Consider the following 15,543-nt stretch of genomic DNA (forward strand, 5'->3'; position numbering starts at 1 on the left):
TACAGTCCATTGTTCCTGAGTTTATTGAATTATAGTGTAGTGCCTGTGCAAAACATCGTGGTCCGTCATGGGCCAGAGATCTATGGATTATGAGTTATTTACAAGTAACAAGTTAAGTCAGCAGTTTCGATTTAAGAATAAAGTGCCATTTTGTTGTTTTGAGATACTGTGTAAGAGTTTTGTGAACATTTATATACTGTGTTACTGTGTTTAAGTAATTGAGAAGAATTACTTATTATCTTGTGTTATTTCATTAAGAGTACAAGGTTGATAAAAGGTGCACTAAAAGAGGATTTAAAGCTATTAGCTTTAGAACTGAATATAGAATTAAGTGAAAAGATAACTGTTACAGATTTAAATTTAGCGATTAAAAGTAGTGAAGCTTTTAATTCCGATCCAAATTCGGTAATAGAGTTGGGTAATTCCATAGTAGAGCATCGTAAATCTGAAGAAGCTAAAGTATTACAGTTAGAACAAATTAAATTAGAGAGATGTAAAACAGAACTGGAAATTGCTCGATTGCGAGCTGAAACCAAAAGTGTTAATAACGATCAAAACGAAACTCTTATTAAAAGTATAAGAACACTAACATTGAAGGTTCCAAGTAAACCTGAAAACTGGAGTTATTTTTTCTCGTCTTTAGAAAGAGCTTTCGCAGCAAAAAATGTGCCTGAGAAATCTAAAGCGGAAATATTGTTAAACTTGTTAGGGGAACAGGCTTCGAACATTATCATGTATATTAGAGATGAGGAGCTAAGTGACTATGAAAAAGTAAAAGCTATTAGTCTAAAAGAATTCGAACCTACACCAGAAATTGTTTTAGAAAATTTTAAAAAGGCTCAACGCCTAAATGAGTCCCATGTGCAGTTTGTGTCGCGATTAACCACAAATTTCGAATATTACTTAAAATTGAGGAAAGTGTCTGATTTTGAAACTCTGAAGCAGTTAATAATATCAGACAAATTGTTTGAGACATTAGATCGAGAAACGTCAGCCCATATTTCTGTAAGGCAAGCCGAAAGTTCGTTTCCGCCTCAACAAATGGCAAAGGAAGCAATTTTATTTATCACATCAGGCAAGCCGAAAGTTCGTTTCCGCCTCAACAAATGGCAAAGGAAGCAATTTTATTTATCACATCTCGGGGAAAGTCCCTTGCTGCAAGTGTGAACAGTTTTCAAAAATCTCGCAACAATTACAAAACGTCGAAAAATGTTTCAAAGGTATTCTTTGCCGATGTAAAAGGTTTAAAGTGTGTTCTTTGTGAGGAAAATCATTTTTTGGCAAAACGCCCAAATTTCTTGAAACAACCGGTGAATGATCGGGTTGAAATCATCAAAAGTCATAAATTATGCTTTAATTACCTAGCATTAAACCATTCCGTCAAAAACTGCAAATCAAAGTTTTCGTGTTCCGTTTGTGGGAAAAGACACCACGACACTGCATTTTCCAGTAGAAAATAAATCATCAAAAGAGAAGGAAAAAATAAAAACGAAACAGCGAGTAGTTCCAGTGTGCTTTCCCCCCTAGCGCCAGACTTTCTGGCCTAACAGCAGTAATACTCTGCTTACAGCGACTAGTGTAAACAGATCCAAAAAAAGTGTTCTTCTCATCATGGCTATTTGCTTTATTAGTGATGGTATGGGTAAGCTACATCCAGTCAAAACATTACTTGATGGCGGCAGTACTTCATCGTTTATAAGCAGAGACTGTGGGAATAAATTCAACTTTGATTATGAGAAGGTAAACATTACTATTTCCAGATTAAATGATTCCTTGTTTACAATTCGAAAAAGAGTTTCAGCATGCATTAGCAATAAAGATAAAAGTTACATGAGACATTTAGACTTATTAGTAGTACCAAAAATCACGCAAGATTCGATTCCTTCAAGGAAAATTGATATTAAAATGCAGGATATTTGTAACATAAAATTAGCTGATGAGAATTTTAATGTTCCAGAACATATAGAGATGCTTTTAGGAGCTGAGGTTTTCTTTGAGATATTAAAATCTGAACAAATTCGCTATGAAAACTCGAGTCTTATTTTACAAAACAGCGTGTTCGGGTTTATAGTGTCGGCAAGCATTACATCAGAAGAACAGAGCCGCGTACATTGTCGGTCAATGAAAACATCTAATGACTTAGAACAAACAATGAGAAAATTTTGGGAAATAGAGAATGTTGAAATAGCCATTCCAAAAAATAAAGAAACAGCAATATGTGAAGAACATTATGTGCAAACTCATAAGCAGAATGAAGAAGGGAGTTACATTGTAACAGTGCCACTAAAGGAAGATCCTATTTGCTTAGGAAATTCAAAAGATTTTGCCCTTGAGAGATTAAATTCCCTATGGAAAAGATTAGTTAAAGACCCTGAATATTTGAGTCTGTATCAGGATTTTTTAAAGGAGTATGAAGAGCTTGGGCATATGACTGAGGTTAAAGAGAAAAATGAGCCTAGGGTAGTGTACTATATGCCACATCATGGGATATACTGACCTCAAAAAACAACTAAATTGAGAAGTGTTTAATGCATCATGTTTAACATCAAATGGAATTTCGCTAAATTCTTTACAACGTAATGGAGGGGTTATTCAAGATTATCTCTTTTCAATCATGCTTAGATTTAGAAAGTACCCATTTGCATTTACGGCGGTTATTAGAAGAATGTATAGAATGATTAAAATTAACCCTGAACAGAGATGCTTGCAGCGAATCCTGTGGAAAAAAGAAAATGATGCCCCTGTGAAAATCTATGAGCTGTGACTTACGGTACAGTTAGTGCGCCATACTTAGCTACGAGAACTCTTAAACAATTGTCGATTGATGAAGGTCCAAAATTTCCATTAGCTGCGCCAGTCTTACTTAAAAATTTTTATATGGATGATGTGCTTAGCGGAATCTTTGAGTACAGCTAAGGAGCTTAAATCTCAGTTAACTGCAATACTGAAGCGTGCAGGAATGACACTGCATAAGTGGTGCAGTAATCATGCTGAACTTGCGGAAGATCACTCCTATTCCTTTCCTAATGAAGCAGATTCTACAACACTTGGAGTGTCTTGGAGGTCTAGAAGAGACTGTTTCCGTTTTAGAGTGAAACTCGATAATGACATAGTTGTTACCAAATGACAAATATTGTCCACAATTGCAAGATTGTTTGACCCGATTGGTTTACTAGGACCAATCATAAGTAAAGCCAAAATATTCCTGCAACGGTTGTGGTTGTTAAAGCTGAATTGGGATGAATCACTACCAAAAAAGGAAGCTGGTGAATGGAAGAAGTTCTCTACTGAATTGGAAGTTTTAAGCAAAATAGAAATTGAAAGGTTTATTCTTATTGCAGAAATAAACTATGTGGAACTTCATGGATTTGCAGATGCCTCTGAGGTAGCTTACGGAGCAACCATATATTGCAAGTGCCGTTCGAGAGATGGAGAAGTGAAGACAAGACTAGTGACGAGTAAATCCAGAGTCTCGCCTATTAAACGAGTTACTATTCCGAGACTGGAGCTTTGTGTGGCAGTCCTACTTGCAAGGTTGATGGCTGGAGTAATATCTGCATTAGAGATTCCTGTGAACAAAGTTTATCTGTGGAGTGACTCCATGATCGTGCTGTCATGGATACAAAAGGAACCTTACCAGTTGAAGACATTTGTTGCAAATCGAGTGGCAACAATTCAAGAGTTGACTAATGGTCATCAATGGTGTCATGTGTCATCAAAGGAGAATCCGAGTGATCTTATATCCCGAGGTTTGGATCCCAGTAAACTTCTACAAAATATGTGGTGGAAAGGCCCTCTGTTCCTGAGATATGACGACTACCCAAATAGAGAGATTCCGGCGGAAGTCATTGTGAAGGACTTTCCAGACGAACTTAAAATCCTTACTGACTCTAATATTTTTCTTAATGTGAAAGCTAACCCTTTCATTGAAGATTTCTTAAATTTAAGTAACAATTACACTAAAATTATTCGTGTTTTAAGTTTTATTTTTAGGTTTGTAAACAACTGCAAGGGGAAGGACAAGGTTTCAGGTCCTCTTCAGAGCTCAGAATTAAAATTAGCTGAACTTAAACTGATTAAGCTAATTCAATATAGTGAATTTAAAAAAGAAATCTCAAGCCCTGAAAAGGAGGGTAAGGTACCTCCAGATAGCAAGGTAAGAAGTGTTTTTCAATTTTTAGATCAATATGGAATTTTATGAGTTGGAGGCAGATTAGCTAATTGCAAGTTGAATTTTGATAGAAAATTTCCTATAATCTTACCAAAGAATCATAAGTTGACTAATCTAATTATTGTGATGTTTCATAAGAAATACATGCATATTGGTCCACAAGGCTTACTGTCTATTGTTAGACAAGGGTTTTAGCCCTTAAACGGGTGCAACACTTGTAGAAAAATAGTACATGAGTGCGTCGTATGTTTCAAAGCAAAACCAGTGCCTTGTCAACAACTTATGGGTCAACTCCCTCAAGAAAGAGTCAGCCCGAATTTTCCATTCAATTGCGTTGGAGTTGATTTTTTTGGTCCTTATTTTATAAAATACCCACATCAGAGAAAAGGTCGCCTTAACAAGGTGTATGTGTGCATTTTCGTTTTAAAGAAATTGAATAGACTAGTCAGCAAACCAGATGATGAATTAGGTAATTATTTATCGAGTCAGAGTATTGATTGGTCGTTCATTCCCCCTAGAGCTCCCAATCATGGAGGTCTTTGGGAGGCAGGTGTCAAATCTGTTAAGTTTCATTTGAAACGCGTAGTAGGCAATTTGAAACTAACCTATGAGGAGTTTCTTACAGTAATTGCTCAAATTGAAGGCATTTTGAATTCTAGGCCCTTGCAACCTTTATCATCCGAACCAGAGGATTTTGATATCTTGACACTAGGCCACTTCCTGATAGGCAGACCTATCACGGCTATTACAGAACCTAATATTTTAAACGTTAACAATAATAGATTAAAGAGCTGGCAAAAATTGACTAAAATAGTACAAACAATTTGGAAGTATTGGAGAAATAACTATTTGAGTGCAATGCAAGGAAGAACTAAATGGTTCTTTGAAAAAGACAATGTCAAGGTTGGAACTATGGTAATTTTAAAGACTGATAATGTTCCTGTATGTAACTGGCCCCTTGGCAGAATCTTAGAGATATTCTTAGGTAAAGACAATAAGGTTAGAGTAGTTTCAGTGAAAACGAAAGGAGGTATTTTTAAGAGATCAATTAATAAAATTTGTCTTTTACCTATGCCAAATTAAACAAAAAGTATGTTTTTCTTATTATAGTAGTTTGATTTTGTTGATGTTATTATTTGATGTTTATAATTATTTACCCGTATTTCATATTGTCACTCTGTGTAATTTTTTATTGTGAGATCTAATTTTGAATGATTACATCATGTCAAGGCGGGCGGTATGTTGCGCCTGCGCGCGCATTTCATTACTAGCGACGGCGCATGTGCCTTGAGCTCTTGGAGTTTGTGATGTGAGATTGTGAGCGAAGAGCGTGTGAGAGAATTCGTGGCTTCGAGTGGCCATGAACGATGTAAATTAATGAGAATAAAAGTGAGATATAATACAGTCCATTGTTCCTGAGTTTATTAAATTATAGTGTAGTGCCTGTGCCTTGTATTAAACTAAAAATTCATTAATTTCTCGCATAGTACCTTTGTCTAACATCGAATTCTTATTTACACAATGGCACATTTATGAAGTGGTGGTCCATCTAACCTGTATTTTCTGTGCCCCCTCATCTTAAGATACAGGATATATTTGCTATTTTTTATTAATTAGCTGATTGAAATATGGAGGCCCCTTGGAACAAACAGGCCCTCATAATTTCAACTTGGTCACCACCTTTAGATTTAAAGTTTGGTCATTATTATTATATTCCAATGCATTTCATTTCATTTATTTTCTCTTCAACCAATTCATCATTCCAAACTAATGTAAGGGAGTGGGGAGAGATTTAATTAAAAATACATACATTTAGCAACTACAATTTAATATGCACAGGTAATAGTTACTATTGTGTTGAAACATAAGTAATGGCCGTTTATGTTGTTTTCAAAATTACGTGGTAAAAATAAAATGTATTGGCATAATGTTTTGTATTATTCAAAAGAGAATCATTCCCTCTACAAGATGGCGTATATGATTTTTTGCCTGAGTTAATTTTTGTTATTTTTCAGATCATTAAAATGGAGTGTCGACAAAAAAAGGCATTTTCAACACCTTCTTCTTTTTGCTTTTAATCGAGGCGCCAATGCTGCAGAAGGCTCCCAAGAGATTTGCGAAGTGTATGGAGAAGGTGCAACACCTGAAAAAACCAGAAATTGGTTTGCCAAATTTAAAAATGGAAATTTTGACCTCAAAGATTTTGCTCGTTCTCGACAACCAAGTGAGTTTGATGAAGAGCGTTTGAATCAACTTCTGCACGAAGATGCACGTCAATCCACTCGCGAATTAGCCAAACGAATGGGTTGTAGCCAAATGACTATAGTTTGACATCTTGGATCTATGGAGAAAGTATAAAAACTCGTAGATTATTGACTAATTTATTGTTTTTTGTTTTGTTAAAATAAAAATTTTAAATTAAAAAAAAGCCATTGCTTATGTTTCAAACCCATTAATTAAAACAAGAAATCAACTTTCAAAATTACTTTTACCATTTCTCTTCTTGAATTTTCCATTAGGACAAAATCAAAAGCAACTCCAGATAACAGCATACTGAGCTTTTTTTTTTTTTTTTTTTTTTTGAATTTTCAACGGAGATTTGTTTGCGGGGGGGGGACTTAATGAAAACATGGCTAGCAAATAACAGGTTGGTTCCTGCTTAAATAACAGGGACTCTGTCAAATGTAAAAATATGGCTTTAATATCTTTACATTTGATACACACATACATCTGAATTTAGAACCAGTAGCTAAATGTCTAAAGGCACTAAACAATGACATTTCACCCCAGGTCATATCCTTAGGTTTGTTCAAGGCCAGTTATAAGAAGTTTTCATATTTTTTCTGATGTGTATCACAAATACATGCTAGTCTCCCTTACAGTGTCCTGTATTAAGACATACTTCTCCACAGCATAATAGTTCTAGTATGCTCTTACATAATTAAATGTTCTGCACTAAATGATTTTACTACATATGTACTGTCATTTTTGTGGAATATGATATATGAATATTGTTGGATAATTTTGTGGAATATGAAGATATGTACACATGCATTGTATGGCACAGAAATAGGCCTCATAATGTGGATGCCCTTCAAATTATGGAATGCAGGTAGTTGTACAACATATGCAAAGAAATTAAGCTTTCTAGTTAGTCATGTGAAACACACACATGAAGCATCATATAAAAATTCTTGCGGCTGCAAGAAGCATGTTTTTGCTGTTATTGTATGTGGGAAAAGAACATCATGTATATATATGTGAGAATAAGCCTTAATGCCTTTAAAATGTCATCATACAGAATTTCTTCAAAGGGAGCTGTTCATGCCAGATTCTATCACAGGTCCTATACTGTCAATTGTCCTTCTCCTGTACTGTACAAGAAATGCAGTATAACAACCATGGTTGCATTAGGAAGCACTGTTTCCATGATGAAAATGTACAATGTCATAGTGGGACCAGAGCTTTGAGATGAACACTTAAATGCACATATCATTATCACATCAGATTTCACACTGTTAACACATACACATGGCATCACTCTCTGAAATACAAAGGGATTCTTTTAATGCTCTGCTATCAACATGAACAGTGTTGCACTAATTAGCTGTAGTCAGTTTGCTGTCTAGCCAACCATTGTGCTTAAACAGCAAGCATCATCATCATCCTCACTTAGAAAAGTGCTGCATTTGAACTGCATGGAGTACAGAATGAAAGAATTATTTATTGACAAATTTATATCAGAATTATCAACAATAATTCATATGTGAAAACCTGGAGGTCACAACTATGCAGCAGATTTTTCAGCCAATCAGAAGCACCACACAGCCTATCATTACATAATCATAATTTGGGGTGTTTTATACACCAAGAGCCACTCAGCTCTAATACATAAAAGGTATATATTAACAGGCAGCTCTGCTCATAAAATGCTGTGTGCCATGGAACTACTATATCTGCATCCCAGATGCAATTTTTCACACCATTAATATGCCCAACCATATATACTTCAGATCAGTCTAGTGTGCACAGATGCTTTCTTCACCAGTTTCATTTTCCTGACTGAGAATCTGTGGGACACAGCATCAGTTTCAAAGCCCCCCTCCACCAAAATAAAGATTAATTGTGAACTCCAACTAACATCACAGGGTCCCCATATTCACATTAGAACATTATTTGGACACTCATCCAAGCAAAATGCTTGCTAGGTTTTGCAGTATAAAATCCAATATAAAGATTCCCTTCTTACTAATTGCCCTCTTTTTCAGCCCACTAATTTTTTTCAGTATATGAAAATTAAATCATTTGTACTGAATTTATTTGGCTATCTATGCATATAATTCGGTCTGTTTTTGAGTATTCCTTCATAATGCCACATTTCTTCTACCAGGCAGTCTACCTACTAATGAACATAAATTTACAGTTGTATTTTTAAAGTTAGCTGTTTGTTCACCAGCTGTCAAGTGTATAAGACCACTGGCAATTCATTGCATGTTCCATTCCAGTGCTTATGCTAAATATATTAAGGTTTTCATCACACTTCCAGAATGTAATACAGAATGGAATCTTGGATCACAATCTTTCTGAACAAAATATGTCTTGGCTGATGAATGGTTTAACAATACTCCAAAATGCAAGTCACATAACATGTGAACTTAATGTTAGCTAGTAGGCATCATTCGTTAAAACATCATGGTGACTGGTAAAAAAAACCTAGGCTACCTATAGCCGATATTGATGTCCTCAAAGCTAGCAGATGGTGGTTTACAAAAAGTAGAGGCATACATAAGATACTTAGGCATGGTGGAGTTGTAAGAGTGAATCAAGAATTTGCTGAGTAATTTGTGCAGGATTTTAGTGTAAAAGCTGACGGCTTTCTTCCTCGGCAACAATTCAACTGTGACAAACCTGCTTTGTTCTGAAAAAACAGCATACATGACTCAAGAGGATGTAGTTGGCACCTGGATACAGGTCAACAAAGTGACCTGCATCCAGGTGAAGAAAAGCAAATGGAGACTTAAGGCCTAACTCTTACTTTTACACCATTCAGAGAATTTGAGGGTGTTTAAAAAAAAACCATGTGATTAATCGTACACTTTCCATTACATGAAGGGCTAAGTTTAAGATTTGAATTAAGCACACAATTTTTATCAGGTGGATTCATGAAGGTTTCAACGCAGGTGTGCAGAAATACTTATGAGCAAACAATCTGCCATTAAAGTGACTTCTTGTGACAGTCAGATTACATAACAGTGAAATTCCTGTCTCTTAATATGACTTTTCCAATACAGCACATCGATCAGCATATTATCTCAAATTAAAAAAAGTTCTACACCAAAGCACTTTTTAAAAGTGTTTACAGGTAATCTATGACAGAAAATCAAAATTCAAGAGATTTCTACATTCAGAAATCCTTTCAATATTATTCACTGTTTAAGTCGCTTAGAAAAGCCAGGCAGCAAGCAACAAACATACAAGACCATTAATTTGACTTGGAAGAAATTATGGCTAGACAGTATTCTAGGCAGAGACTTTTAAGTACTCTGACACTGAGAAAGCTTTTGTTATCAATTATATTGCACCTTTAGACAAAAATTTGGAAACTTGGGCTTGAAAGTCAACAATAAAGACATGGAAGAGTCACAAGAAGACTACAAAAATCAGCATGGGAGACAAGGAACATTTTCAGAGGCAGCAATAATAGGCAAGTGTGGTAGAATGCCTTCAAAACAAGAATTTTATATTCCTAATTGAAATCTGCACAAAACAGGGTGAAGTGTTAAAAGTTTCATACAAAGTTATTGATAGATAACCTGATAAACCAATTGTAAGCTGTAGCATAAATATATATGATGATAATGTCTTGGTTTAAGAAAATTTTAAAACATAAACAGAAATAATCACATTGGATAAATTTTTAATGGGACAAAGCAGTTCTCAAGTAAAGGACATTAGTATTAAGAAAAAGATTAAAAAGATAATAAACCCCTCCAGGCAGTAGCTACCTCATATGTTTACAGAAAAAGACTACCTTTCAAGCAATAACATTTCGTATCTTTAACTTCTTCACAGTTTTCTGCATACACAGTCAAATTTAATTTATACAGATATCGTATTTTTTTTTCATATATGTTAGTACAGTAAGTATTCCTGTTTTTTTATATGTTTAGTTTAATGTATTAATACTCTGTATATGTTTTACTTTTCTTTGCTTTTTATATATGTTAAGTATTCCTGGTCTTTTTATATGCTTAGTATATTGTGTATATGTTAGCATTATACAGGTTTATTATTATGTTTATTATGTTTGGCATCTAATGGTGCAAACTTCGAGCATCTGTTGTAACATTCAAGCTGTCGCACACGATTTGTATTCATGTCCAATAAATGTTTCAAATTAATCACTTTTTTTTCCTTTCTCATCTTCTATCTCTGCTAACACTTACCCCTACCATTTCTGGGCATGGGTTCCTATACAATTCTTAATCCTTATGATGTGCCCTACGTCCCCCAAAAGTTTGTCGCAACATTCACGGGACACCCTGTATATGTATTAGGTTTAATGAAGTCCACTGGTTTTGGACTGCGAGCTGATGTACAAAGCACTCTTTTTTAAGCTATCATTTAAAGTCCAGAACAAATTAATTCCTTTTATATTAATTTCCATGGGGGAGGGAACTGTTTTGGTTTACAAGCATTTTGGGTAACAAAACTACCTTTAGGAATGAATTAAGCTCATGGACCCACGTTTCATTGTACATACATGCTAGTTTTAGTCAGAATGATCTCAAAGGCATTCTGTTTAAGGAAGACGGAATTGAATGCTTTACAATAACAAATAACCCAGCTGAAAGCTAGCTTTTACTTCACCCGTTACAGTGGGAATTGTGTACATGTTGTTTACTTTTTGAAATGCAAACATAAACTATGGGAAATAATTTACGGTAAAATTCAGGGAGAGAGACATGCAGTTTTATACGTGGCTTAACAAATATACAAAAAAGTACATTTACCATTGTTTACTGGAACAATTAAAAGCTACATATTATTTTATTAAAAAGATATAAACGAACTCTAGATTTTTTCCTTTTAAGTTCCTTTTCTTGAATAAATTATTAGGAACTTTCTTGTAGTTTTCAAAAATCCTTAACAAAGAGACATGCAGGCATTAATTCCCATACTAGAACATTGACACAAAGCTGTTTAAAACTCAGGATGCAAAACTTAAAAATTACCTAATTTACCTCTTTAACCTCAAAAGATATTTCTTCCATGCATCTAAGTTTGATTTGGTTTATTTAATTATGGCAAAGCTTATGAGAGCTATCTGCCTAGGGAAAGGGATACCTTCATGGTGGACTATTTAAGGGAAATGTTATCCATGTTACAAATGGGAAAAACAATGAGAATAGTCATGTAGCCATACCATTCCCCTGGAATCGAATAACCAGTGTTCAGCAACTTTAACTGCTTGGGGAGACATTTATTTGCAGTTTAGAGAAAAATCTATAGCAGGCCTAAAAGGTTTAATTTTCTGCAACAGCTCAACAAGTTGAAATTCCTATAGGCAATATGAAAGTTAAAAAAATAAAACATTAAGAGTATATTACAAAATTAATCTTTTATTGTTATGCTCTTAAAATTACTTTCTGGAAACCTCACATTTATATATAGTAAAATTCACATTAACAGATTAATGCTTAAAAACGGACATAAACATGAAGACTGAAATAATATTTACAAAATTATGCACAAAGTTAAACAAGTGTTCTGAAAATGAATAACTGTAACTCCATTTTCCTCTAATAAATATTTTTTTTTCACACTGCAGCCACATTTTATCTATTTCTTTAGCATAACAGCTATCTACCACTCCCTTCTGAAACCATTTTTAAGTTCTACAGGAATAATGGTGGGGTGTGAAAAGTTATTTTAACACTCGAAATCTAGCACAATTTATCAGTACTCATGATAAAACTTAGAAATTAAGTAAATATCAATAGACTTCATTAACCTCAACTCAAAACAATTAAGAATAAAACACATTTCATATTTATTGCTAAAAGATTCATCAGGATAAAGTTTCTCTTTATAAATTTAGTGATCATACAGAACAGTGAAAAAGAAAATAACAGAAAACACTAAGGTTCCCACATTTTTAACACACTGACTGCAACAGTACTTTTCAGACAAACCGATTTAATCATGTTATATTATTAAAAATATAATTATGATTAGTAACAATCATTAAAAAGGTTACAGGATATTATTTTTGTAGAAAAAAGGGTCCTACGAATTATCTCGTAGTCAGCTTTTGTTAGACAAAGCTCTTCACAGAAGTCTACTATGAGTTGATTCAAACTGACATGCTTCAACTTGTCGCCCTGGTACAACTAAAAATAAGCGGTAAGCGAGTTAGTAACTCGTAGTGGCACAAAAGTGGTAAGTCAAGAAACTACGAGATAACTTGTATTCAGTGTCCTGAAGAAGAGCACTAATATGAGTTATTTTGTGCTGGGCAGTCCATGTGTTAATTATGTACATATTTTTCTCTTCAATTTGCATATAGCCCTGGATTCTCTATTTTAATATATTTTTTAAATTTATTATATACCCTGCCATTAGGAACAACATGGAATGTGAGAGATACCATGTGGAAGACTTCTCAAGGGGAAACTGGCTCGAATCTACATTACACATCCGTAAAAATGGCCATGTAGTCGGCCCATTCTCTGGGACTCGAATCCTAGACTGAACAACATTTCAGCTACTTTTACTGCTCAGCCGCTGATGGGTCAACATCAAACATTTCAGTCAATTTTTGTCACATAGGGATAAAACTTCTTGTGTTTTATTTTTTATAACAAGTACAATATTTTGCTTAATATAAGCATAGGAATCGAAAAGATATGAAAAAGTTAGAACTTTGTATTTTATAGAAAATTGATGCTTAAATTTTAAAACACAAAAACATGAATCACTGCATCCCTTAACACATTTTTTTATCATTTAACACATTTTTTAAGTGGAAGCATGTATTACAGCTTTTATAAAAATGGCTTTAAAAACAGCCCTAATTAAAACACGGAGATTAGCACAACATGTAAAAAGTGAATGATAATAGATTATTTAATATCATGACTCTTCCTTACAAAAAGCCTAAGCCAACCAATGGCTGAATAGTTAAAGATTGTTGAACATTGGCAGTTTGACCTGTGTTTGGATTCTGGACATGGGCTGGGGTGCTTAGGAACTTTTGTAATTTTGTTCCATAAGAAAACAGAATTCATTTTCCTTAAGAAGTCCTCATATAGTTACCCTTTTCCTTAAGTAGAACACCCTCTTACACTTTGTCATATTAAACTGAACAAAGAGAAAACAGATATCCTTATGCAGAAAAAAAGAAACAAAAAAAAATATTCAAATGAAGGGATTAAAATAAAAAAATAAAGATATTACATATGACAACAGTAAAACTGATCACACTTAATGTAAGTTGATAAATGGAAATAAACAGGAAAAAAAAAAGGAAATTAATTGGACTGCAATGTCATAATCAGAAAGGAAAAGCACTGCACTCTGTTAAGATAAAGGCAACACATCTAAAATTTTGAAATGTTGTTTATACATTATTGTGGCATATACTCTCATCTTCTAACACATCTGCTTCGCAGCACCTAAGTGCAAGTTATTCAGTGTGATTTTTTACATTTGGTGGCTTTAAGGATACAGTTTATATAAGCTTATTGAGTACAGTTAAATATACAGCTCATGATCATAATTAAGATTTTAATAAAGTTTTAACTCTTAACAGAGTAGTCTGATGTGAATTTTTCCATTGTTGTGTTGCTGTATTTCAAAGCTTCAGAAACATAGCCTCTTACCAATCAGACTGCTATGATGTGTATGCTCACTACCATCCATTCAACTTTTTTGCTTCTCAACCTTCATCATTTTTAGGTTTTATGTAGAGACATTTTGCTGTTCCTTTCTATTATGTCATGCACAGACAGTTTGCTAATTTCATTGTATAAAAATCAAATCATGCACATATTTCAAAATTTATTTTGATTTTTTTATTCTCAATTTACTTTCAGTAAAGGACAGCTGCTACATTAAATAATTTCAGTATTATCTCTTAACATTATCCTATTGCAATAACAGATTTAAATTGCAATTAAATCAAATCATAAGCAGAATGAGACACAACTCCTTTCGATGCATATTTTCACAAAACGATAACATAGAAATTTTGCTCACCTATCAGCACCAAGCATACGGAATATTCGACTGTTATCACTTATTTCTTGAACAACTTCATTGTTTTTAAAACTACGACCTTGCATGCCATGTTTATGAAATGCTAATACACTATCCGTCAAACAAACTATTAGAAAATATAATAAGCAATAAATCAGTAAACTTACTGGAACAGCATTATGCACATTATATATACATATATATTTTAAAAAAGGAATACCTACCTATTGATTCTACTGGGAAATCAAAGTGGAGTTCAGCAGGTTGTTGGCGGCTAGACTTTAATTTTCCTTGCAAATTAACAACTTTAACAACATCTGGAAATAAACAGGAGCTAATATTATCTTCTTCAGAAAAATTAAACATCTTTAGGAAAGAAATAATTGTAAACAATAATCATCATTACTTAAGTCAAAACATAAAATCTTATGTAAGACAACAAGATCTAGGTTTTATGATACTATTGCTAAAAAAATAAGCAACAGATTATTGTGAAAATAAAAAATATTGAATGCAAGTTACATGAAAAGTTTTCAGGTACAAATTGCACCAGATAGCAAAAATCAAGTGATTACCAGGTAAATATGATTATAACTTTTAGAATATGGTATACTCTAATGAACTAGAACTCCATTTCATGTTCAGAATTATTTTATTCTGTATCTTAACCTTCTGATGATCATCAATGAGCTCAACTTGCAGTCTAGTTACACGCCACAGTGTTCGCAAACTAACACAGCCAGCATTAAAAATTTATGACTGACAGATATCACATGTATTTGGAAAGAAAGAATTACTTAATCTTGCAACCGCCAAAGAGTTAACCAAGCAACCATGTAGATGAGTATCATAACCTAAAAATATAAAATTATCATCACTGTGGAGAAAAATGAAGGAATATATGCTTTTAATATGTTGACTTGACACCATGTAGTAGTTATAAATCCACCAGAAAACAAATGAAGCTCATTGTTATTGTTAGACTTGTTCATACAAACCCTTTGTAAGTCTTTTTCTAGAAACACATATCCCATGGTAGTAAGACACATGCTCTTTAAAAGTCACCAAGAAACTTTCTGGAGATTAAAAAAGGAGACTTAAGAGTTAAGACG

General features: G+C 33.7%; 1 protein-coding gene across 9 annotated transcripts in view; it reads right to left on the reverse strand.

Annotated features, from left to right (window-relative positions):
* The window catches only part of LOC118187517 (mitogen-activated protein kinase kinase kinase kinase 5-like), a 170,604-nt gene that overhangs the window by 5,871 nt on the left and 149,190 nt on the right, over positions 1-15,543 (reverse strand). For all 9 annotated transcript variants that reach the window (XM_085809411.1, XM_085809413.1, XM_085809409.1 and 6 more), the window contains 2 exons: positions 14,656-14,748; positions 14,432-14,558 (listed from right to left, as the gene is read on the reverse strand). In XM_085809411.1, the coding sequence (XP_085665537.1) occupies positions 14,432-14,558; positions 14,656-14,748 (220 nt within the window). The remainder of the gene's footprint in view (positions 1-14,431; positions 14,559-14,655; positions 14,749-15,543) is intronic.

The sequence above is a fragment of the Stegodyphus dumicola genome, chromosome X2 (assembly GCF_044657685.1).
Source record: "Stegodyphus dumicola isolate Sdum_Otavi_A_Nest chromosome X2, ASM4465768v1".
Lineage (NCBI taxonomy): Eukaryota > Metazoa > Arthropoda > Arachnida > Araneae > Eresidae > Stegodyphus > Stegodyphus dumicola.